The sequence below is a fragment of the Candida theae genome, assembly GCF_024610275.1.
Source record: "Candida theae strain CBS 12239 chromosome Unknown scaffold5, whole genome shotgun sequence".
Classification (NCBI taxonomy): Eukaryota; Fungi; Ascomycota; class Pichiomycetes; order Serinales; family Debaryomycetaceae; genus Lodderomyces; species Lodderomyces theae.
Genome location: NW_026261451.1, coordinates 287,144 through 310,772, shown reverse-complemented (window position 1 = coordinate 310,772; position 23,629 = coordinate 287,144). Strand labels below are relative to the sequence as shown.

The following is a 23,629-nucleotide window of genomic DNA, read 5'->3' as shown; positions in this document are numbered from 1 at the left end:
ACATACATGAAATTAGACATAATTGGGGAATCGCTTTGAAAATTGCTTCTCTAAGTCGTCTATATCGGGTAACGATAAGTCGCTGCTGGTGCTCAACCTGCGACTTTGCTGTTGTCCTGCCTTGAGAAAAGTTGGCTTCTTTGGCTTGCTTGGAGGGGGCTTTTTATCATGGCGAAGCTCATGCTTGAGTTTATCCGACTTTGGTTTAAGTGCAGGCACTGTATGTGATTTTTGCTTCTGTGTATGCAGCCTACTTGGAGCAGCAGGGGGTTTCGCTTTCTCCGGTGTAGGAGACTTGTGCTGCCTCGATTTTGACAAGTTGACTGGAACTTTTGGAGGTGCCAACTTTTGCGACGGTGGTTTCTTGGCATAAGGCGACTGGTTGATAGAGTCTATATCGTCCACGACATTCTTGTCAGTGAATCTTCCATATCCCAGTGCAGTCTTTTGTATCTGTTGAGACTCACTTTGAGCAAGTAGCGCTTGCATCCGTTTCTGAATCAGTTTCTCCTTCTCAGCAGTTTCCTCAAAAGTTTCGGGCTTTATCTTTTCTTCCGATTGTCTTCGACCTCCAGTCAATATTTGCTTAAGACTCTTTCTTCCATTGCCATAGTCTGAGGCACCTGTATTGTTAGCGCTAATACTTCCCCCGGTGCTGATCCTTCTCAAAGTGTTGCTTCCACCGGTACTGATCCGTTTCAAACTGTTCCAAGCTGACTTCATACCACTGTCTTGGCTTTCGATTTCCCTGTTTTTCAAAAACTCCATAGTGTCAGTGGTTTCGCCCAAGTCAGTAGTTTCATAACCTCTGGCAAGTTCCTGCTTGACCTTGTTTTGGATTGATGGCGTGGACTTGTTGCCCTGTGAGTAGATTTTCGGCTTGTGGCTACTATCGTAATAGGCGCTGAGTGGTCGTGGTACTGTTCGTTTCGGTTCCAGCTCGAATGGGGAAGAAATGGTTTTCGTGTCCAACTTCTTCATGAATTTTGTTTTATCGATGGCTGCAAACGGGTCAACTGGGGCTTTCCCAGTTTCGCTCTTGACGGAAGGCGGAGGATTGGGACTAACTGACGTTCGAGCTTCTGGTTTCACAGGTTTCACTGGTTTCACTGGCTTCTTTGTTTCAGTAGAAGCGGCTTGTAAAATACTGGCTGGTATTACATTCGGAACCTTGGTTTCTCCCCTCATTTGACATAGTTCTCCCAACAACTGAACTGCGTTTGGTCGGCGCCTTGGGTCTGCCCGTAGACAAACTTTAATGACATTCTTTAATCTTGGTGAAAACATCAGCCCCGGTTGGTCTTTGAACCTCAAGTTGTCCGAGCAGTTCAATATCGTTCTTTCCAAATCCTGCAATGAGGATTGTTGGGACAGTTCAAATGGGGTTGTGTAGTAGCACAATTTGTATAGAAAAATTCCCAATGCCCAGATATCCAGCTTGTCATCTATTGGGAACCCTTTCGTCAAATCAATCATTTCGGGTGCTCTATATTGTGGGGTTGTATGCTGCATCAAATCATCCTTCATCAACTGTAGTTCCTGAGGGTTTTTCGGTGGTGCCATGTAATTCACTGAGGAACCAAAATCGCATAGCTTAAACACATGGTTGGAATCAATCAAGACATTTTCTATTTTGATGTCCCGATGTATAAGTGGAGGTCGCAAGTGATGGCACATTGCAACCCCAATTGTCACTTGGTACATAATGTCCACAATTTCCTTCTCGGTCAATTTATTGACGAGTCTTGTGTTCATAAAGTCAATTAATCCATTGTTTTCGCAATACTCCATTAGCAATAGCACTTCATATTGTTGTTGCTGGCGTTGTTGTTGGTGGTGATGATTGGTCTCGTTCAATCTAGCTGCGTGGGAATCAATGTATGACACAATATGTTTGTTGCCTCGTAGCCGTCTCATGGCGTCCACTTCTTGACGGAGGAGACTCAATTGCCACTTGCTTGGAACTACAACTCTTTTCAAACAAGCGGTGTTGGATCCATGAAAGGGGGGGTCGATATGGCAAGTATATACATGGGCGAAACCACCTGCGGATATGTACTTGATGATTGAGATTTGGTGCGATCCGACTACTAGCTTCGTCCCTGGTTGATATGCATCTGGTGGAGGTGGAGGTGGCATGGTACTCTCTCTGTCTCTGTCTCTGTCTCTGTCTTTGTCTCTCTGTCTCTGTCTTTGTCTCTCTTTCCTGTTTGTAGTCTAGTGACGAGATTATAAGGAAAACAGACTCTTCGAATGATGTGTCGGAATATATGATCTAACGTTAACGAAAACGTCCAAGAAAAAACAAAATAAAAAAGCGTGAGAGTAAAACAGAGAATTGAATGATCCTAGTGGCTGTACAGTTAAAAGGGACCTTTATAAGTTACAAGATATTGAAATAAGAGAACTACACCGAGATCCATGAACGACAGAGCAGTGTTGTCTCCATCGTGATGCTGCTTTACGGGAGATATGTAGTAACTGCGCAAGATATTCGTTGTTACTGATGTTTCGTATTATTTTTTTTTCGTCTTCTCTTCTCTTTTCTCTTTTCTTCTCTTCAACTTTTTTTCATCTTCACATTATTTTTAACTGCAAAATTCCTTTCCCTCTTCACATCAATGAAGTTATACTTTGATGCCGAAAGACATCTCAAACACAACGATGGCAACCTCCAAAAACGAATATTTGATGACAAAAGGTTGACGAATCCAAAACATGTCTTTGCTTTAGTGTATTCCACCATAAAGTATAAAGATCACATTGAGCATGTAATCAAGAAATCAAGGATCCAACGCGACTTGAAAATCAAAATAAGCGACGCCCTATTGGCATTGTTGGTACACGACTTGTTGTTTAGTAGTCGTGGAAGGATCGAGAGTGGGAAGCACCCCATAAAGGACGCTGTTCTAGCCCACAAGACCAGATTGCAGGCGGAGTTCATCAAGTTGAAGCTAAAGCACAAGGTAAAGTCAGTGGAGCAACTACCAACAAAGGAAAATGACGACGAAACGCCAGTGAGGTGGTTTAGAATCAATACTGTAAAGATTGATCCAGAACGATTCAATCAAAAACACAAATTCTTCTCCAAACTACAGCCAGTAAATAGGTTTCAAGAGTTGACACAACCTGGACTTATCTACCAAGATGACCACATTCCCAACCTTTTCGGAATCCATCCAAAGGAGAAACTCTCACAGACGGAGGCTTACAAATTGGGTGAGGTGATTATACAAGACCGTGCGTCATGTTTTCCAGCACATATTTTAAACCATAATAAAGAGCACATCAAAATAATTGATGCTTGTGCTGCACCTGGAAACAAAACTTCACATGCTGCTTCATATTTACCTCAAGATGAAAATGCTGTAGTATACGCAGTTGAAAGAGACGAGAAAAGAGTCAAGATACTTCGTACAATGAGTGAACGGGCCCTTGGGAAAAATAAAAAGAAGTTAATACAAGTATTGCATAATGATTTCACCAAAACCAACCCACAAGATTTTGCTGATATCACGGGTCTCATTGTTGATCCTTCGTGCAGTGGATCTGGTATATTTGGTAGAGCGTCAGACGAAGAAGAAAACAATGATCAAAGGCTTGAGAAGTTGGCCTCTTTTCAAGTGGTTATTATGAAACATGCATTGTCTTTTCCCAGTGCTAGCAAGGTTGTCTACTCCACTTGTTCAATACATGCTGAAGAGAATGAGAGGGTGGTGATTGATTTGCTTTCTGATCGGCAAGTGCAGAGTCAAGGCTGGAAATTGGCTACCCGGGACGAAGTGCTTCCAAGTTGGGAGAGGCGAGGCATTGAGTCGGAATTCGTTGCGTTATCTAGGGACCCTGAGATTTGCAAACAGTTGGCAGGAGGTTGTGTTCGATCTAACCCTAAAGAGGATGGAGGTATTGGGTTTTTTGCTGCTTGCTTTGTTAGAAAGAAGAACGATGGTGCTGAAGATTGTGAAGACGAAAATGAAAAAGACGATGAGGATGGAGATGGGGATGAGTGGTCCGGGTTTGATTGAGAAAGGCAGCACCCGACAGGCATGTGTGATATAATGTAAAATCGAGTCATGCTTTCATCAAAGATACTTTATGGAGTTGAGAAGTAGATATCATTGGATATGAACAATATTGGCTTACTTTCAGAAAAGAAACTGCAAGTACAAGTTGTTTCGACTTATTAGACCAAACCGAAACTAATTTTCGAGATACAAAAACGGAGTATTTACTGGAGCCACAGTTTTTGTTTTTTAGGAACCAGCAAAAACCGTGCAATTGTTTATTAGAAAACAGGGTACAAGATCCAGTACCCTCAAATAACCTTGGTTGCATCAATACAACGATCATGCAAATGAGCAACAATAACAAGGTGCAACCAAAAGGGTCCTCTGAACAACAATAGAATGTAAATTTACTGATGAATAATGATGAAAGTAACGAGGACAAGAATTAAGCGTGCATTCAGAGAGAACGGTTTGTGTTCTTTAAGATTTAGACCTCGGTAAATGGTGGAGGCTTGGAACTGAAGGTGGAACTGGTGGTGTTGACTGTGTTGGTGCCTATACATCGTATGGCATCAGTCAAAAAGAGTCATTGGAGCCACTTACTAAATTGGACAGACTGTAAGGCGTTTCAAATTTCACCAATTCTGTTTTGTGTATTTTGATAAGGAAGACAATGTCGTGCGATGTGAGAAAAAAAAAAAAGAAATGTCTCTACCACTTATTGTTTTGGGCTTTGTGTCTGTATTGTTTTTCCACATTGTGTATGTAAATTTCTTTTTCTTTTTGGTGCCGTACGATTGAAAGGCTTCTCTTGCTCTCTCAAATGACACATCTCTCTGTCTTTCTCTTTTTAGGTAATACGTCAATCTTTCAGTGCGCTACTAAATTATTAGGACAAAACAAGCTTTGAATGAGTTTCTACGTGGGGGAGAGGGGAGGGAGAGAGAGATTTTGCAATAAATATTTACCCATACTGCAATCGGACTTAAAATTGCACCTTCCGTAAAAAAAAATAGAGAACGGGAAATGCCTTACTAACCGCAGTTAAACTTGAAGTAAACTTTGGGCCGTAAGCTACAGCTACTGATTAGCACATAGCATTACCAATACAAAAAGAACGACGCCTAATATAATCCGTATTTTTTTTTAAACTACGCATAACTACATTTCAAAAACCGGCAAGTAGCTCACTCACTGAGACCAGATTGGAGATACTAGTATTCTCTACCCCCCCTTATCAAGGATATGGGCCTACCCGCAACGTCGGACGAACCAGATGATCAGCATCGGAGTCACGCGATTTCTCCTCATTTCGCCTTGCGTAGTGTTGAAATTTAGCGGGTGCATATATTAGATTTATTAATGCACAAACTCTTTTTACCTTTCACTTCCAGCTGACTCACTTTTGCTCATAATCCCACTTAAAAAAAAAAAAGAAAAAAGACAGAAGAGCTGTTTTGACCTCCATTGTAACGCGATCAACAACAGAAGGCAACAACCGGCAATTAATACACAAAATTAAGGTTTTGATATTGATTATTATTTTTATCTTTAAGCCCTTTTGCAGCACCTTAAAAGTAAAAAAAAAGTAGAAAAAACAATTAAAAACAATTAAAAACAAGGTTTTATTATAACGCTATTGTTTTTTGAACCTTCCGATAACTGAGAGTGAGTTTACCCCATCTCTACCAATTTCTGGAACTTTATAAAGTAAAAAGACTCTTCAAGAATATATTCTGCCCTTCCTTTCATTTTCTTTTTTTTTTTTTTTTGACTATCAACCTTAATATCACATATTTTACAGCCATGGAGAAGATCAGAAATGCGCTTAGCCGTGGCGGACGGATCGTTGAAAATGAACTTGGCACAGAACATGCAACTCACGATTTGAACGAAAAAGCCGCTGAGATTGCATCTCAAGAAGTAGCTAATGGAGATTTCGAAGCTGACAGAAAGGTTCCCGATTTGGATTTGGTGGTGTCCAAGTCCCAAGAGTTTGATCCTGTGACTTCACGTTTAGTTGACGAGATTATTCACGACGACTATGCAGCTGTGCATGTTGAAGATGACTCACCCTACCCGGAAGTTAGAGCTGCTGTACCTAGTTCTGATGACTTTGATATGCCACAAGCCACCATCAGAGCTTGGACTATTGGTTTGGTTTTGACGACAATTGGTTCAGCAATGAATATGTACTTCTCCCTACACCAGCCCACCATTACTATCACAACCTTGGTCACATCCATTTTGGCTTACCCAATAGGTAGATTTTGGGCTTGGAGCATTCCAAAATCTTGGAAGATTTTCGGTTTGCCATTGAATCCAGGACCTTTCAATATCAAAGAGCATGCAGTCATCACCATCATGGCAAATGCCTCCTTCAACGGTGGTCCAGCTTACTCTACAGATATCTTGGTTTCAATGAACAAGTTTTACGGTGTTGACTTTGGTATTGGTTTTGCTCTTGTCTGTACTCTTGCCACCAACATGATTGGGTTCTCCATGGGAGGATTGATTAGAAGAGCAGTTGTTGACTCACCATCTGCCGTTTGGCCACAAAACTTGGTCACCTGTACATTCTTGACCAACATGCACATCAACGAAAATCACCCAGCTAATGGTTGGAAAATTTCTCGTCTTGCATTCTTCTTGACTGTGTTTGTGGCTGGTTTCATCTACTATTGGTTCCCTGGTTATATTTTCAGCGCATTGTCATATTTCTCATGGATTTGTTGGATAAAACCAAACAATGTCACCATCAACCAAATCTTTGGATCGTCTTCAGGATTGGGAATGCTTCCAAACTCATTTGCTTTGGATTGGAACCAAATTGCTGGCTATTTTGGATCCCCATTGATTCCACCAGCCAGTACCATTGGAACCATTTTCTTGTCCATGGTCCTCATCTTTTGGGTTGTGGTTCCAGCCATTTCATTCACAAACACTTGGTATGGTGACTACCTCCCAATATCGTCTTCTGGATCTTTCGACAATACGCAACAGCCATACCAAGTCTCTCGAGTTGTTGATCCAAAGACTTTGACTTTCAATAAGGAAGAATATGAAAAGTATTCACCATTGTTCTTATCAACAACATTTGCCATCTCGTACGGGTTATCATTTGCATCGATATTAGCAACAATAGTTCACACAGTTTTGTTCCATGGACAAGAAATCATTGACCAATTCAAACTCAAAGAGAAGCCTGATGTGCACAATCGTTTAATGGCTAGGTACAAGCGCGTTCCAGAATGGTGGTTCTTGATTTCCTTTTTGGTATTTTTTGGAATGTCAATCGCCACAGTGAGAGCTTGGGAAACCGAGATGCCAGTTTGGGCTTTGATTGTGGCTCTCCTCATTGCCATGTTCTTTTTACTTCCAGTTGCTGTCATTTATGCAAGAACCAACATCGCTGTTGGCTTGAATGTCGTGACTGAATTCATCGTCGGTTACATGTTACCAGGAAAACCAATTGCAATGATGTTTTTCAAAACTTTCGGTTACATCACCAACAACCAAGCTGTCACGTTTGCCCAGGACATGAAATTAGGTCACTATATGAAGATTTCTCCTCGCAATATGTTCTTTGCGCAATTTGCTGCTGCTATCTGGAACTGTTTTGTCCAAATTGGTGTTATGAGATGGTCGTATGGTGCCATTGACGGATTGTGTACACCTGATCAAAAATCAAGATTCACTTGTCCTGGAGCTAAAGTGTTTTTCAATGCTTCTATAATTTGGGGGGTTATTGGACCACAACGTCAATTCTCACATGGTCAATTGTACTATGGGTTGTTGTTTTTCTTCATCATTGGTGCTGTTCTCCCCGTTATCAATTGGTTGATTTTGAAGAAATGGCCAAACAGTATGATCAAGTACTTGAACTGGCCAGTGTTTTTCTCAGGTACCGGATACATTCCACCAGCAACACCATTCAACTACACCTCGTACTGTCTCGTTGGTTTATTCTTTGGATGGTGGGTTAAGAGAAAGTTCTTCCACTGGTGGACCAAATACAACTATTCATTATCTGCTGGTATGGATATTGGGTTGGCTTGGAGTCTTTTGATTATCTCATTAGCTTTGGGATTGACACAAACTGATTTCCCAAGTTGGTGGGGAAACGATGTTGTCAATAATACCGTTGATTATCAAGTGACAACAAATATCAGAAAGATTTTGAAACCAGGAGAGACTTTTGGACCATCTTCATGGTAGATGACGTGATTTATGTATGTTTTATAATGAAACTTGGGGTTATATTTTATTGTAAATTACACTTTCAACAACTGCTCTGAGTATTATTGCTTCGTATGCTTTTGCTTTGAAAAAGGCCGGAGTTGTGCTTCGCTTTAGTCATTCTCCATGTGATACTAAAGGACCGTGTCACTCCAAAGCTAGAGGGTCGGTTGGCGTGGTCTGGTCTGGTCTGGTCTGGTCTGGTGCGGAACAAGAGATATTTCGCAGGAAGAAGAGAGCCAAAAAAAAAAGAAAGAAAGTAGGGGAAAAAAATAATGTAGCCGACGAGATTTGAACTCGCGCATCCGAAGATACCAGGAAAGTATGGTAAAGTTGTAACCTTACCCTGGCGCCTTAACCGCTCGGCCACGGCTACTTATTTGTTGACAAATCTATGTTTTTCTTTTAGTCATTGCTTAAATTTCTGATTGTTTTGAACCCAAATTTGACGGTGAATTTGATAATAATGAAGTCGAAAGTTACTTGAAACAGGATAAATTGGTTTATAGTAGTGTAATATGCCAAGAGAAAGCTTTTTATCCCAGTTCCTTGGCGTCCCTTGCACAATATGGGGAGGTGTAGTAACTGACATTGTAATTTGAAACTATTCAATACATTGTCAACGTTTTTGCAAATTTTGGCTCCATGGGATAGCTGCTTGCGAGCTTCACATTTTGTGTATCCCCAAAGTTGTCCCCCATTATAGTGACTCTTCAAAATTTTTATCGTTAAAAGTCCAATATTTTGTTGTTAATTTGCATTAAATAGCTGCAAAAAAAAAAAATAACCATAAATTTGCAAGTATGACTTGCAGTAAGATCATCCCATCTTGCTTTCACAATACAGACACAACAAGTTCAAAACCTATTGCAATAGATTTCCTGACAAATCGGGCGAATTAAAAACGCTCAACGAGCTTTGTATTGAAACTATCCTACGTATAAATTGTGTGACAACCACACCAATTACATTATTGTACAACATTTGCTACCTGAGCTACTCTTACCCTCTTTGACAGATTGTTTCTCCCTTGCATTCTGTGCTTCCACCGTCTTTTGCTGCCCAGCTACAGGCTGCTGTGATACGACTGGTTGCTCCGCTTTTTGCTTCTCCTTTTGCTGCTTCTTCTCAGCGCTGATTGCTGCTTCCTTTCTCATTATCTGCCTCACCACGTCGATAAACGCCTCATCTACATTTGTCTTGTACATGGCGCTCGTTTCATAGAATGGTACCAACCCCCAATCTTGACTCACCTTCACTCCATCCTCTATGCTTAACACTCTATCCTCTTCCAAGTCGCATTTGTTTCCAATCAACACCATGGGGACGTTGTCGCTGTCCTTGATTCTTAAAACTTGCTCACGCAATGCTAAAAGCTCCTTCAACGAGTTTTCATCTGTGACTGAGTACACCAACAAGAACCCTTTCCCACTCTTGATATACAACTCTCTCATTGCGGTGAATTGCGCCACCCCGGCAGTATCCAATATTTCCAAGTCACAAGCACGACCGTCAACTTCTATCTGCTTCCTATAAGAATCCTCAATGGTTGGGTCATAGCTTTCAATGTACACTCCCTGTACAAATTGCACGGTTATGGAAGACTTTCCTACACCACCGGCACCAAGAACTACAATCTTGTAATCTGAATCAGGTTAGTATTAAGGCCACTGCCAGTAGTATTAGCTGCTCAACATACCTCTCATTGCTTTGATGTGTTGGATTGAGTGGTTTCAGGTTTTTTTACTGTTTACATTTTTTTTTTTCTTTTTTTTTGTTTAATGAATTCATTTTTGTCAAACGATTAGACGATACACAACGCGTACGGCGTTTCCTTTATCCGTTCCGGGGTTGTTTCCATTGACGAAAAACTACAGCAAGAGCTTATACGACTTCAGTTTACTGTACAAAACGATGTCAATTGAACTTGTTCATCTCTACTCTCCACTAATTAACGAAGTAAGACCCAAGAAACCTAGCAAACCAAACTTGAAATACATATTCTCACTGATTAGAATAGTAATATATCCAATAAATGGCAAGTAAGCCTTCACTGTTCCAACCAAGTCAGTCTTTTGATTGAGATAGCTTTGCTTTTTGGCATATAGTGACAAATCGTCCACAGCGTTGTTGTCACCTTTGGTCAACAACAATTGCTTCTCCAGGTTATGATGTTCCCTCAATACACGATGGACGATTGGGATACTTTTTCCTTCAATTTCGTAAACAACAATATCACCAACCTTCTGTCTTTGGTCTCTGTTCCATAAGAATAGTATATCACCTCTTTGGAAAGCTGGTTCCATAGAACCTGATAACACGACAACAATTGGCGAATGCAGATTCGCCACTACCGACAATGTCTTCCATAGCATAAATGCAGATGAAAAGACATATGCAAGGGATAGGAATTGGGTGATTTGTTGGCGAAGATTCATTTGTTGATTAGAAATGACAACGTGTTTTGAAATGAAAGACACAATTTCACTGTACACTTTGAAGAAAATAAAAAAAAAAAAAAGAACGAGAAAAGAGGAATATAAAATAAAGTGAAAGATACATCATCTTTCTTGATACAGACTACACGAGGGCACAAAAAAAAAAATGGCATCAACATCTAGCCCATCAGAGACCAAAGAACCGAGAGAAAATGCTGATTCATCAAGTACGTCTACCGCAAGGCGGACACCTTCCCTCAGGACAGCTGTTTCAAATGCCGCAGATACGCCACCTAAAATATTGACAAATAACAATAGACCGCAAACCGTAACCATTCAGCAACCAGTGCCACAGGACCAAAGTTCAAACGTTCCGACTCGAAATCCGAGCGTATCTTTCAATCAAACTGAATCTCAAGAAAGATTGCGAAGATTCACTATTTCGTCACAGCCTTCATCTACAAATGTAGCTGCTACGCAAGAGAACAACTACCCTGGTGGTGCACCGCCTCAGCACCCACCATCAAACACCCCATCCAGACAAACATCTTTGAAAAGGAAAAAGGCGGAGAATGAGGCTCTTTCGTTTAGCGCAAAGCCATCAGCAGCTCCTATCAGGGAGCCTACCCCAAAGTTTGACGAAAATGTTCCCGCTCGGTTCAACACCCCAAGTCCCACACATGCGGAACACTACACACCAACCTCGACGCTATCACCAAACACAAACAGTGCTGTGCCAATAAAGATAACAGGCACTGGAAGCAACAATTCTTCTCGAAGAAACTCTTTGAAAAAAGCAGGTAAGACTATTGTTGCGTCTCCAGTGGGCCCTCCTGTACCATTTCAAGAGTATTTATCCAAAGAGGACGACGGAAAGTTCCATATCTTGTTAGCATGTACTGGATCTGTTGCTACTATCAAAATTCCCTTGATTATTGACAAGTTGTTTCAGTTATTCGGCACGTCCAAGATTTCGATTCAGTTGATTGTGACTAAAGCCGCCAGTCATTTTTTGAAAGGTTCGAAAATCAATGCTGATGTCAAGATATGGCGAGACGAAGATGAGTGGGCAAATTACAACGAAGCCACCACGATCAGCTCAACGCAGACACAGAATCAATCCACAAAACCAAAGAGTCCATTTGACAAGTTGATTCTTCACAATGAATTGCGAAAATGGGCAGATATCATGTTGGTGGCACCATTATCGGCAAACACATTGGCCAAAATTTCCAACGGAATTGCCGACAACTTGCTTACATCAATAATTCGATCGTGGGCACCATCAACGTCTCAACAAACTAAGAAGCCAATTATTGTAGCTCCTGCAATGAACACATTCATGTACACACACCCAATGACCTCGAAACAGATAGCCACAATCAGTTCGCCTGACTTTGGAATTGAAGTGCTAAAACCAGTTGAGAAAGTGTTGGTTTGTGGCGATATTGGAATGGGTGGAATGAGGGACTGGGTGGATGTGGTGGATATATTGAGACGTAGAATATTGGCAATAGAGGCTGAGAGTAAGGAGGTAAGCGATAGAAGCGCTGCAATTGAGGAGGAAGGGGAAGAAGACGATGAGGATGGAGATGACGAAGGCGTCGACGATGAGGAAGAGGAGGAGGATGAAGATGAAGATGAAGATGAAGATGAAGATGAAGATGAAGATGAAGATGAAGATGAAGATGACGATGATGATGACGATGATGATGACGATGATGACGATAATGACGGCGGTGACAATGACCAGAATGCTACCAAAGTGAAGGACGTTAAGGGCGAGAAAGGATCAAGCTTAGCTGCAACATCTTCATTACAACCAGTTGACGAATTGGAGCTTGGCCACGACGAAGATGGAAATGAAGAGATGATATTCGAAATCACTGATCAGGACATCAGTGACGGCGAGGACAAGTCCAACTCTAATTTGTCACCCACTTCTTCACACCGTCATCAGAAAATCACAATACCAAAGGAAACTCAAAACATTATTTGAAAAAAGTATAGCTTGTGTAGTGAATTTTCCACTTACAACTACAAAACAATTTTTACATAAGAATATTCTGTGTAATGATATATTTACAAACTACCTTATCTAGATTGAAGAGATCTAACTGCATCCAAAGGATACCTAGAGTGGACACTGCTAACTGGTGCCAACGCTTCACCACTTGGTGTGATTTTTTCAGGAACAACCGAGCCCCCCAAGGCAATTCTCTCCTTTTCTTCTTCTTCCATAGTCTTGTGCAAATTGAAGAATTGGACGAGAACGACTAACCCAGCCAAGAATGCAACTCCACCAATAACAGCAAACACAATGACCAAGTATGGGTCTTGCAATGCAGGGGTAACTGCCAAACTGATTGCAGCACTGATTGCCGACGTCAACAAGAACAAGGCCGAGGTAAGTCCCTTCATCGAAGGTGCGGCTCTAGTATAAGCAAGTGCATAGATTGTGGTCATGGCAAAACATTCAGATGTACCAGACAAGATGTAGACGGATGAAGCTTGCCAAGCACTGATTGGGGATGGGTCTGGACAGTTGGTTGAGTGATTACCACATGGAGAAGTTTGGTAGACACGGTGTTGCAAAACAGCACCGGCAACTTGAGACATGGCTGCAATGACAAAACCCAAAAAGACTCTGTGGATTGGTCTGAAATTGATTCTATACTTTCTCAAAAGTGGGTAGATGATATAATCCAAGATTGGAATGACAACAATGATGGCAAGTGGGTTAAAGTTGTTGAACAAATCATTTGGAACACCATTCAAATTCATTGCTCCTGCCAATGACGTTTCCACTGAACCTAATCCATTATCGGCCAAATTGAAAAAGATGTAGTAAAAGAACAACTTACAAGCATCAAAAGTTTGCTTGACGTCAAGAACATGTTGATCAGTCCAGTTGATAGGAGTTTGTTTCTTGGTGTTGAAGTATTCGCGGCCTCTTGCTCTCATGGCTGATGGCTTTGCATATTCCCAAAATGTACCGTTGAATATACGCTTGACAAAGTTACCCGAGAAGGATACAACAAGGATCTTGAGAACGAATCCAATAATTGAACCACTTGGTTTTTCAAAAACCAATCTTGGTTTAACAAGCCAAAATGCAATTGGCATGAAAAGATAAAGTACCAAAGGCACAAAAAATGCAAGCCAAAATCCAACACGTCTTTCACAGTAGGATGTTGCTAGTTGAAAAAATGCTCCGATGTTGATTGCCCAGTAGAATATCAAGGTGACACTATCCAAGGTCTTTTCCCTGTCAACAAGAACTTTTTCCCCGCTTTTCAAAACCTTGACCCTGTTTCCAGACTCCGGGTACTGATCCAACATCAATGGCAAAAGGTTAGGCTTGATAAATCCGGAACCAAAAGCCAAAGTAAAGATGGCAAGAATACAAAGCGCCAAACCAGCTTTTCCATTAGCAATAACACTTGGAGCTGCAGAGACAATAAACAAAACGTGAGAAATACCACCAAACACAACACCCCACTGAATGGTTTTCCACCTACCCCAAGTGGTATCGGCCAAATAACCACCAAACAAAGGCACGACGTAAGCCAAGAATGTAACCAAGTTTGTCAAAGCACTTGCAGCTTGTAACCCTCTGTTCAAAGCACCAGCACTTTCACTTCCATCGTCAGATTGCGGAGCACCCCATCCATGTGGCGAGTTCTCTGGCAATGGTCTCTGGATAAAGTTTGTCAAAATACCAGTAACGGAGTAGTATGAGGCTCTTTCTGCAAACTCAACAACACAAATGAGAAAGATGGCGTAGTTGATCTTACCAATGACTCTTCTCAAAGTTTCCTCTTCCGATTTGGTTGGAACTCTCAACCCTCTTGGATTGTACTCATCAACGTAGTTGGTACTGTAGTTTTTGGGATCATCGTAGTCGTATTCGTCGTCATCGACAAGTGATTGTTCATTGGTGACCACATCCAAGCGTGCTGCTTTCTCATGGTCAACATGATCAGCAGAAGAAGTGGAAGTTCTATCTGACGACATAGTGAAACTGTGTGTGTGAGTGAGTGTGTGTGTGTGTGTATGTGATAGACAAAATCGTAAATGGGTCCCAGAGAGGAATTTGGATCTGATTTTATAATGAAGAAATTTATCAAGGTCTGTGTAGATGGGTAGATGTGTGTGTCTGTGTGGTTATATCTTGTACGGCGATTGTTTGTATTTACGACTCTTATCTGTGGCTTTCCCACTCTATTGTTACAAATTTATCTAAATCTTGTTGCATCTCAAAACGGTAGGGAGAGAGTGGAGAAACTGTGGATGCAAAGCCTTCTAATTTGCATTCCATTTACAGTAGATGCAAGCCCGCTTATACCGTTGAAAGGCGATTACATTTGAAACAAAAAGGTGCATATTACCGGGTATTACGGAAAGCAAAGAGTAAATCATTTTTTTCATCCTATTGTTCCGAATGGGAACAAGTATTTGATTGATTTATTGATTGATTGATTAATTGATTGCAAAAACGAAGCAAAAATATAATAATATATGATACAGATTATTTGACACAAAATATAAAACTACATACTAATAACAAAAAATAAAAAAATAAAAAAAAGAAATTGTTGGTACAGGCGGGAGGATATCAATAAAAAAAAAAAAAAACTTTTCATTTTTATTTTTTATTTTTTTATTTTTTATTTTTTTATTTTTTTATTTTTCTTCTTCGTTTCACTTTTCGTGCCGTACGCTAATAAAATTTACCAGTTGTTGGATTGATTGACAAATGAAATTTCTTCCAACTGTGATTTCTTTACATTTTGTATCACTTAATCATCCTTATCTCTACTTGTTCCTCTCTATTGTTGTGGGTATACGACATTGCTGAGATGCAGAGGGCGTTTTGTGAAGAAAGGGGGACTCTCTTCTTTGCTTCAAACCAACAAACCAACAAACCAACAAACCATATCTTTCTCTCTCTCTCATCTCTTATTGACAAGAAAATAATAAAATCTCCGTAACCGAAAGTGACAAGAAAGATCTTTCAAATGAATTACGAGTAATCAGAATTTTCTTTATGCCGTCAATTGACATCCCTTTTTCCGTCTCATTTCTTGGCATTGGTGTGAGAGGGGTTGCTAAAAAAAAGTATGGAGAAGTAAAGCAAATTCATTTTCATTTCGGATAAATCCTAGAGGAGAGACATTTTTGTGCTCAAAACTGTGGCGGCGTGGAGGTGAAGTAAACGGTGCGGATGTTGGATGCAGTAAAAATGTCGCAGAAATGATGATGAGACAAAATTTCAGGACCAAAAGTGCCGAATCTTGCATCATCACAACCAACTTTGTGTACCTGGAAACTATAAATGATCGGCGATTTTATGGAGATTGCAACAGCAGTGCAATGAATCTCTATGCTCTTTTGAGATGACACTCCCCCCCAGATCCATCACGGCAAGTTGTAGCGGGAGTAGGAACCCCAGGAAAATAAACTAGTGTATTCTCTCGGATACGCTAGTTTTAGACGGATATACTACAATTTATGCATACACACCTACTTATTCTTTGGGACTATTAATCTCATCTTGTTCACAGTAAACACGCCCATCAAGTCATTCGGTTTGACTGCATTGACAAGCTCTCTCTCAGCTGGCCAGTCTACGTCAGGGTCTGACCTGCTGGTATCCAAACGTCTTTTTGTAAAGTAGTTGATAATTTCATTAATTGATTTCCCTTTCTTAGCCAATCCCGGCTGAATTTTGGCTTTATACTTGAATTTTTGCAACGCGGACCATGGCGCAAATACTGGCACCACGTCAAGAACAGTATCACCAACGGCGGGCTTAGGAGTTAGGTAATCCATCGTATCAAAAAATGATGAGAGGGCTTCATTAGAAGCATCTGCTTCAAGTAGATACCCTTGTACTTCTTCCTCTTGTTTCTGTCTACTGGCCTCATTGGCATCGCCTTTGGTTTTAGGTGCTTGCAGTACTTTGCTCTCCCTCTTCACCTCTTTGTTCTTTTTACCAATCCCCAACAACTTCATTCTCAACTCTTTCTCCTCTTCATCCAAGTCATCATACTTTAAAGTATTCTTTTTCGACTTGGCTCTCTTACTCTTTGTGGTTGAGGAATCTTGAATTTCAGAATCTGTGTCATCAAGTTCTGATCCACGCTCTTCTAAAACCTCCTCTGTCTTCACATTGGTCACTTTTGTATTTTCAAGTACTCGTTTTTTGTTGTCCAAAACCCTCACTAACCCATGCTCCTTCTCCTTTCCAACCCTCTGCTGTTTGTATCGTTCTGCTGACTCTTCATCAACTAAAAAGTACAACCCAAACCCCATGACTAACTGAGCTGGAGGTAGAAAATGCTTTTTCGCAAGGTACTCAAAATCTCCAGGCGGAAGTAAAGCTCCCGATGAACTACTATACTTTGACACTTCACTCCCATGCAACACCCAAGCCGCAGTATTGACTTTCCCATTCCAAGCCTGCGATGCAGACATTGCAAAAATCCCCGCTTGCAAAATTGTTGATGGCGGCACTGACTCGCCTTTTAATGGGTTCTTGACAAACACTTTTAACGATCCTTCGATCTCTGAACTCACAAGAAAATCGTCATCACTAAAGTATTTGAAATAAAGCATGTCGGTTTGCGATTTGGTTCTACCCGCCAAACACAAATACCCTTCACTTGAAACAAACCAGTAAAAAGATTCAAACCAGAATTTTTCCCTCTCCAGTTTAGAAACACCCCCATTCTCCCGTCTCAAGTTCTTTACCAAATCCTGATTAATCTTTTTCTCAGCGTTTTTGTAGGCGATTTCAGCACCTTTTTGAACTTTAGCCTGCTTAGCCTCTGCCGCTTTCTTGATCTCAAAGTAGAAGCTAGCATTAGCATAGGAACTCAACGTGTAATCAATACTGACAGGTGTTCCCTTATTGGTGTACTTTTCTGTAAGGGAGCTATCAGGTGCTGGAGATTTCTCTTTTGCAGGGCTAGACGTATACTCTTTATTACTATCGGTATCGTCGCTGTCAGAGGCAGAGTCAGAATCAGAATCAGAATCAGAGTCAGTGTTGCTGTCCGACTCACTATTTTCATCACTGCCATCCAAGGACTTCCCGTTGACTTCGCCACGACTATCAGGATCCTCCAACCTTACAACAAAACGATTCTCCTTCAAACGTAAAGGTAACTCAATATACCTAGCAATGGATCCCGGCTTCTTCTTTTCAAGTTTGATTGCCAACTCCATATTTGTCCAATCCATTTGCTGATCCACAAATTGTTGAACATATTGTCTACATTCATCAACTAGACTCGAATGTAGCTGGATCAATTCACCTTTCCTTGCATTCACAGCCTGCTCATCTTTCAAAGATTGAATCTCTTGATCACGCTTCGTTTTAGCTTTGTTTAATCTTTCAGCAGCGAGATTCTTTTGATGAATGACATTTGGTGCGTTTTCATCAATACTCAATTCCAATATTTGCTTTTCTACAGCATCAGTAGACTTTGGTGGTGGTGGTGATTTCAGTGGTGCCATGATAAAGTAATCAAAACGGTAAAATGGCAAATTTAAAAGTTGTTTTTTGAATGTAATTTTTTCAGTGAAGAAGAAAAACGATTGCGAAGATTTCTTTTTCTTTGTGTGAGTTTAAGTGCTGCCACTTTTCTTCCTGTTCTTCAGCAACACACACACACACACACACACACACACGCACACACAAACCCCACCTTCTAAAGCAATGGAAACCAAACTAACACCGCTAGTAGATGCATTGAAAGCCAAGAAAAAAGTGTGTCTCTTTACAGGAGCTGGTGTCTCAACAGCAGCCGGAATCCCCGATTTCAGAAGTCCTGACACAGGACTATACTCCAACTTGGCAAAACTCAATCTCCCCTATGCAGAAGCTGTGTTCGATATCGATTTCTTTAAGGAGAACCCTAAACCATTCTACACATTGGCCGAGGAGCTATTTCCTGGTAAATACGCACCAACAAAGTTTCATTACCTAGTCCGATTACTCCAGGAGAAAAGTCTCTTGAAACGGGTCTATACTCAAAATATCGATATTTTGGATCGACTCGCCGGTGTTCGAGATGATCTCATAATTGAGGCTCATGGCTCATTTGCAACTAGTCGTTGCATTGATTGTAAAAAGGAGGTGCCGATTGAAAAGTTGAAAGTGCTAATGAAGGAGAAAGTACCCACCTGCCACCATTGCAAAGGATACATCAAACCCGACATCACATTCTATGGAGAAGGATTGCCGTCAAAGTTTTTTGAAACTTGGGACAAGGATTGCGATGATGTAGACGTTGCCATAATATCAGGCACTTCATTAACTGTGTACCCCTTTGCTTCACTCCCTTCCAGTGTCGACAAGAGTTGCCTTCGAGTATTGGTGAATAGGGAGAAAGTTGGCGACTTGGGTCGAAGGAAGAAGGACACTGTTGTGCTTCTGGATTGTGACGAGTTTGCAGAAACTTTGGCTTCTTTGCTAGGCTGGAAAGATGAACTTGACAAGTACTACAAGGAAGGTCAAAGAAAGTACGGAGCGAGCCAGAAACCTGTTGAAGATGAATTGGAAACGATTGATCGGAAGTTAAAGGAAGAGGCTGGTGTGGATAAATCTGACAAAGGTAAGGATGCAAATTATGCAAAAGATGATGAAGATTTGGAGAAGATGATTGACAAGTTGAAGATATAAGGTTGCTACGTTTTGTATGCAAGGTAGATTTGGTCTTTGTTGAATTGTACTAGTGGCTTACAAAAAAAAGACTCTCACAACTATCTCGTAATCAACATTCCTAGAAACTTGATTGACGTTGGCTTTTCTCGTTTTCGTTCTACTTTACTTTGGTCTTGCCATTGGACCCCAGTTCTTTGTTGGATTCTCTTGATACCTAACCATTTTCACCTTGCGCAACTTCAGAATTTTTTCACTTTCAGCATTAGAAGTATCGAAATCAACAACAACTTCATACGTCCCCGCACGCTTTTGTTTGAAATATTTGAGTATTTGCGCCCCCACAGATTTTTCATTCAAATTAGGACTATAAGTTATATCCTCATCCAATTTGGCCAATTTCTCAGTGATCTTCTCATTCAATGAACCCTCCAGTTCCAACTTTGTCTTCATCTCTTCAATATACAACTTGTTTTGCTTTATAGTCCATTCACGAATAATCTCAAGATTCTTTTCCCACGGAATATCGCTCTTGATACAATTCTTTTTCGCATGAGTTAAGCTCAACTTGTAGCCCATGTTCCCTACTGCTTTACTATACTCATCAATTGAGATAGGCGGCGATTTGAAAATTGAGCTGAGATGGTTCAAGTTGTAGAAAAATGGCACAGTATCTAGTTCAGATTGTGCCAATGTCAACATCCCCTTTATACGTTCTGACGTCTTGTATACCTTATTTTCAGATTTTGCAAGAACAGTAAGAAGTGTCTTGATGAATTCTTGATTGTGTAATGGGCCAGCATACATTGGTCCAGCAACATTATAAGTGCTACCGCAGAATTCACAATGACTTTTAGCTTGTCCTACTAGCTTTGGATACACATACTTGTTATCATTTCTGATTCCCAATGGCTGTACAACCTTTTGTCCACAGCCATTACAACCGTAAGTTAGCATTGTCTCACTAGCCAAATTCTTTACTTTTATCGGACTAGTTTTCACCTTCACCCACACTCTAAAATAGTAATCAATACTCAAGCTCAACATTGGTTCGATAGACTTCTTGTATCTAGCCGCAGTGGCTGCAATCGACTGCAACATCAATCGAATCCCAACTTCATGATTAGTTTCGCTATTGATATATGAATTGCCAAAATTGTTTCCTCCATACAAGGCAAAGCATTTTTCAGGATACCCGCTTCCTGCCAACACCGCGGCATCAGTACACGTAACCAACAACATTCCATCTTCTTCAACACATTGAATTGCGGCATCAATAAATGGAGAGGCAGTTCCATATGGATCAAGATCAACTACATTGAATTTACTCGGTGCTGACGCCATGTACTTGATAGCATCACCTTGGTTAGCAACCACTTTCCCAGTGAGTTGGTTATGTTCAATGTTCCTATTGATAGATGTCACGGCATCAGGTGACAAGTCATTAGCCACGATTTTGTAGACGTTAGGTATTTCCAATCCATATCTACACGATCTCAATCCCGATGCCGACAACGCTTCCAAAATGGTTAATCCAAGGAGTTTCCGCTTCTTGTTCTTGTTCTTATTCTTCAACTCATTCTGTTCGGCTCGGATGTGGTCATATGCGATAATGGACAACGTAGATATATCTCTATTGAATTGTTGAATTGGATTGTAAAAAACTTTATCTTTTTTCGGGGTCAAAATAGTTGCTTTTCCTTCGGTGGTATAGTTGAATGAGCTAGTATCCGCAGAAGTTGGGATTGGTTGTGCTGGTACGGGCTGTGCGCTCTTTACCGCTTCTGTATTTGACGTTGACATGACTAGATTTCTGAGTAGTGAATGTAGCCGTCTGTACATGAGATGATCTGATGCACTGTTGGAATGAAAAAAAAAAATAAAAATAGAAAATAATAAAAAAAAAAAAACACACTAGTTGTGCAACGTGTGTTATTACTCGCCGTGCCACAACAATTCCATTCATCACACTAAATCTCTTGCATCGTACTCATGTACTCTAAGACGTGTAATTTCTCAAATGTAACATCCAGCCACTGCAATTCACAGACTGATATCGGATCAACTCCTTTCCCATCGAATTGCCCGTCAATCTCTATGACCTGACCAAGCTCAAAACTCAAATTCACATTCGAGTCCAGTGTTGATAGTAACTCTCTGACGTTAATGTTCATCGAGTCATTACCGATACCAGGGAGCATGGGGATCTTGCCCACTGTGAGAGTAAATGTGCTTGGGTCGTAATTGAGTATTTGACAAAACAAACGGATATGTTCTGGTGCACGTGCCAGAGCTTTTGGTAGTCTATCACGTAGCGAGCACGGCAGCACGGCAATATGGGTCATGGCTTAGATCCTATGCCATGAACCAATTGACGGATGATAATCTTGTGGTTGATCAAATCGAGGGTGAAGGACGAGAAAAAAAAAAAAGTATGTGACCGGTGATTTTTCGCCCCAAGATCTCTTTCAACACCACGCCACAAACACTTCACCACCCTACGCCACATGTCTGCTGAACCATACAACTTAACAGACGACGATGCATATCTAGATTACGACTCCGAATATGCAACTTCCGGCGACGAATCACTGCTTCTGGACTATGACGCACTCTCAGCTCAAGCGCAGTGGGAGGAAAGTATGAACCAGATTCAAATGGTGTTGGGACTCGTTTTGTTCCCGTTAGTGGGGAAATTGTTGGGCAGGCGGTTTAGCAAACTTATTTGGAGGCGATTTGCTGATTGGTGGTGGGTATGATGTTACAAAGAGAGAACGAAAGAATAGAAAGATGGGATGGGGACGGGGAGGAGAGCACCTCATAAAAACAATAGACTTAAAAATATATTACAACTAATGTGGGGAGATGTGTCGCCATTTGATTATTTCCTATAGGGTATTTATCAATTGAGAGAAATCGAGGCTGATTTGTTGCTCCACATATTCACGAAAGATTAATGCAACAAACGGCTGAACTATCCCCGAGCTAATCCGACGTAGCAAATTGTTGACATATCTCAAGTACTCTTCATTCGCCATATTAGAATCCTGGGAATTAGATGAAACACCAGAAAAGATTGAGGACTCGTCATCGTTCTTGATCTTTACCGGAGATGGTGAGTTTATACTACTGCCATCGTTTTGTAAACTTTGTTGTAGCCGTTGGTAAATCTCCAAAATCAATTTGAATGTGATTTTATAGATGAACAAGTTATCTAATTTGATATTGATCTCTAGCTTCTCAATAAGCAATTGCTTCGAGTTCAACTTGATAGGCGAAGTGTTTGTGGTATATGCTCCTCCACTACTACTGCCGTTGGACACTGTACGCTTGGGAGTATGCGGAGCAGATCCAAATGATGAAGTCGTACTGTTACGATGGGGCGAAGCTTCTTGGTGTACCGGTACATTGATGTCAAAATTCTTTAAAATGTTCACCATATTCTTGACAAATCGTACTTGGTATGGTGGCTGCGGGGATGGGGTGGCTATCTGACCCGAGTTAATCACGTGTTTTATTGATTGGTCCAAAACTTGCAGTCTGGGTCCATCCTCTTTTTGCCCCGTTGGTGTTGTTGTTCTCCGTTCCTGAATACTGCTCAATTTACTCATGTATCGCTTTTGTTGCAAGTTCTGCTGTTTATAGATCTCTTCATCAGTTTGCAAAACTTTAAGTAGGTTGCCTAAGGATATGTTTAGCTTCAATAATTTACTAGCCTCGATGGGGAACTTTAGCGGCTGATCGTTTAGTTTGATTAGCTCTTGATGGTATATTCTGTACACATTGAGAAAGTGGGACGTTTTATCTGAGCTGAACGGGATTGAGTCTAGTAGTTCTCGCACATAGGCAATCTCCTCATCGAGAAGCGAAGAATACAGCGTGCTTGTCATTTGGTATGTGTTGTATTATGAACTCCAGATGCTGCCTGAGTTTGTCGTTCCACCTTCCCTTTCCCTTCCCTTCCCCCCATCCTCAATAAAGAATTTCAGAAGTGTTTGAGCAAGACACGACATTTCTTTTTTTTTTTTTTTTTTTTTTCCTTTCTCTGCTCTCTCCACCGTCTGTTGCTCTTTCTCAATTGGGACAATTAATTAACTGCACGCGTTCCCCCCCCATTGAGAAGATGATGGGAGCTTGGACAATATGCTATTCAAGCTTGTACTTGGTATAAGTATAACTTCATTTTTATTAACCATCCTTCTACTATTTGGAGACTCGCCGAGCTTCAGAAACACCCCAATTCAGAATGCAAGGAAAAGTTTACTCAATGCGTT

General features: G+C 40.9%; 10 protein-coding genes and 1 pseudogene across 11 annotated transcripts; 4 read left to right on the top strand and 7 right to left on the bottom strand. All coding sequences in view use genetic code 12, as the record gives it.

Annotated features, from left to right (window-relative positions):
- Window positions 1–12: 12 nt before the first annotated feature.
- Window positions 13–1,917, bottom strand: PRK1 (serine/threonine protein kinase; the record flags this gene model as incomplete). Its single annotated transcript, XM_051753338.1, has 1 exon — window positions 13–1,917. One exon carries the CDS (start codon window positions 1,915–1,917, stop codon window positions 13–15), a length of 1,905 nt encoding a protein of 634 aa, XP_051607737.1.
- Window positions 1,918–2,621: 704 nt separating this feature from the next.
- Window positions 2,622–4,025, top strand: KGF57_003874 (rRNA (cytosine-C5-)-methyltransferase; the record flags this gene model as incomplete). Its single annotated transcript, XM_051753337.1, has 1 exon — window positions 2,622–4,025. One exon carries the CDS (start codon window positions 2,622–2,624, stop codon window positions 4,023–4,025), a length of 1,404 nt encoding a protein of 467 aa, XP_051607736.1.
- A 1,788-nt stretch (window positions 4,026–5,813) lies between these two features.
- Window positions 5,814–8,225, top strand: OPT1 (oligopeptide transporter; the record flags this gene model as incomplete). Its single annotated transcript, XM_051753336.1, has 1 exon — window positions 5,814–8,225. One exon carries the CDS (start codon window positions 5,814–5,816, stop codon window positions 8,223–8,225), a length of 2,412 nt encoding a protein of 803 aa, XP_051607735.1.
- A 986-nt stretch (window positions 8,226–9,211) lies between these two features.
- On the bottom strand, window positions 9,212–9,952 carry RSR1 (Ras family GTPase; the record flags this gene model as incomplete). The annotated part of the gene is made up of 2 exons (XM_051753335.1): window positions 9,212–9,891; window positions 9,946–9,952. 2 exons carry the CDS (start codon window positions 9,950–9,952, stop codon window positions 9,212–9,214), a joined length of 687 nt encoding a protein of 228 aa, XP_051607734.1.
- Window positions 9,953–10,183: 231 nt separating this feature from the next.
- On the bottom strand, window positions 10,184–10,684 carry KGF57_003871 (signal peptidase complex catalytic subunit; the record flags this gene model as incomplete). The annotated part of the gene is made up of 1 exon (XM_051753334.1): window positions 10,184–10,684. The coding sequence occupies one exon, from the start codon at window positions 10,682–10,684 to the stop codon at window positions 10,184–10,186; it is 501 nt and encodes a 166-aa protein (XP_051607733.1).
- A 166-nt stretch (window positions 10,685–10,850) lies between these two features.
- KGF57_003870 (phosphopantothenoylcysteine decarboxylase complex subunit) lies at window positions 10,851–12,683 on the top strand (the record flags this gene model as incomplete). The annotated part of the gene is made up of 1 exon (XM_051753333.1): window positions 10,851–12,683. One exon carries the CDS (start codon window positions 10,851–10,853, stop codon window positions 12,681–12,683), a length of 1,833 nt encoding a protein of 610 aa, XP_051607732.1.
- Window positions 12,684–12,778: 95 nt separating this feature from the next.
- On the bottom strand, window positions 12,779–14,701 carry PTR2 (Ptr2p; the record flags this gene model as incomplete). Its single annotated transcript, XM_051753332.1, has 1 exon — window positions 12,779–14,701. One exon carries the CDS (start codon window positions 14,699–14,701, stop codon window positions 12,779–12,781), a length of 1,923 nt encoding a protein of 640 aa, XP_051607731.1.
- Window positions 14,702–16,210: 1,509 nt separating this feature from the next.
- Window positions 16,211–18,208, bottom strand: KGF57_003868 (uncharacterized protein; the record flags this gene model as incomplete). The annotated part of the gene is made up of 1 exon (XM_051753331.1): window positions 16,211–18,208. One exon carries the CDS (start codon window positions 18,206–18,208, stop codon window positions 16,211–16,213), a length of 1,998 nt encoding a protein of 665 aa, XP_051607730.1.
- A 202-nt stretch (window positions 18,209–18,410) lies between these two features.
- On the top strand, window positions 18,411–19,376 carry HST2 (histone deacetylase; the record flags this gene model as incomplete). The annotated part of the gene is made up of 1 exon (XM_051753329.1): window positions 18,411–19,376. The coding sequence occupies one exon, from the start codon at window positions 18,411–18,413 to the stop codon at window positions 19,374–19,376; it is 966 nt and encodes a 321-aa protein (XP_051607729.1).
- A 144-nt stretch (window positions 19,377–19,520) lies between these two features.
- TRM1 (tRNA (guanine26-N2)-dimethyltransferase) lies at window positions 19,521–21,158 on the bottom strand (the record flags this gene model as incomplete). Its single annotated transcript, XM_051753328.1, has 1 exon — window positions 19,521–21,158. The coding sequence occupies one exon, from the start codon at window positions 21,156–21,158 to the stop codon at window positions 19,521–19,523; it is 1,638 nt and encodes a 545-aa protein (XP_051607728.1).
- Window positions 21,159–21,325: 167 nt separating this feature from the next.
- KGF57_003865 lies at window positions 21,326–23,245 on the bottom strand (annotated as a pseudogene). The gene is made up of 3 exons: window positions 22,295–23,245; window positions 21,959–21,969; window positions 21,326–21,659 (listed from the first exon to the last, which is right to left on the bottom strand). Coding segments are annotated over exons 1-3 (1,296 nt in total).
- Between the last annotated feature and the right edge of the window lie 384 nt (window positions 23,246–23,629).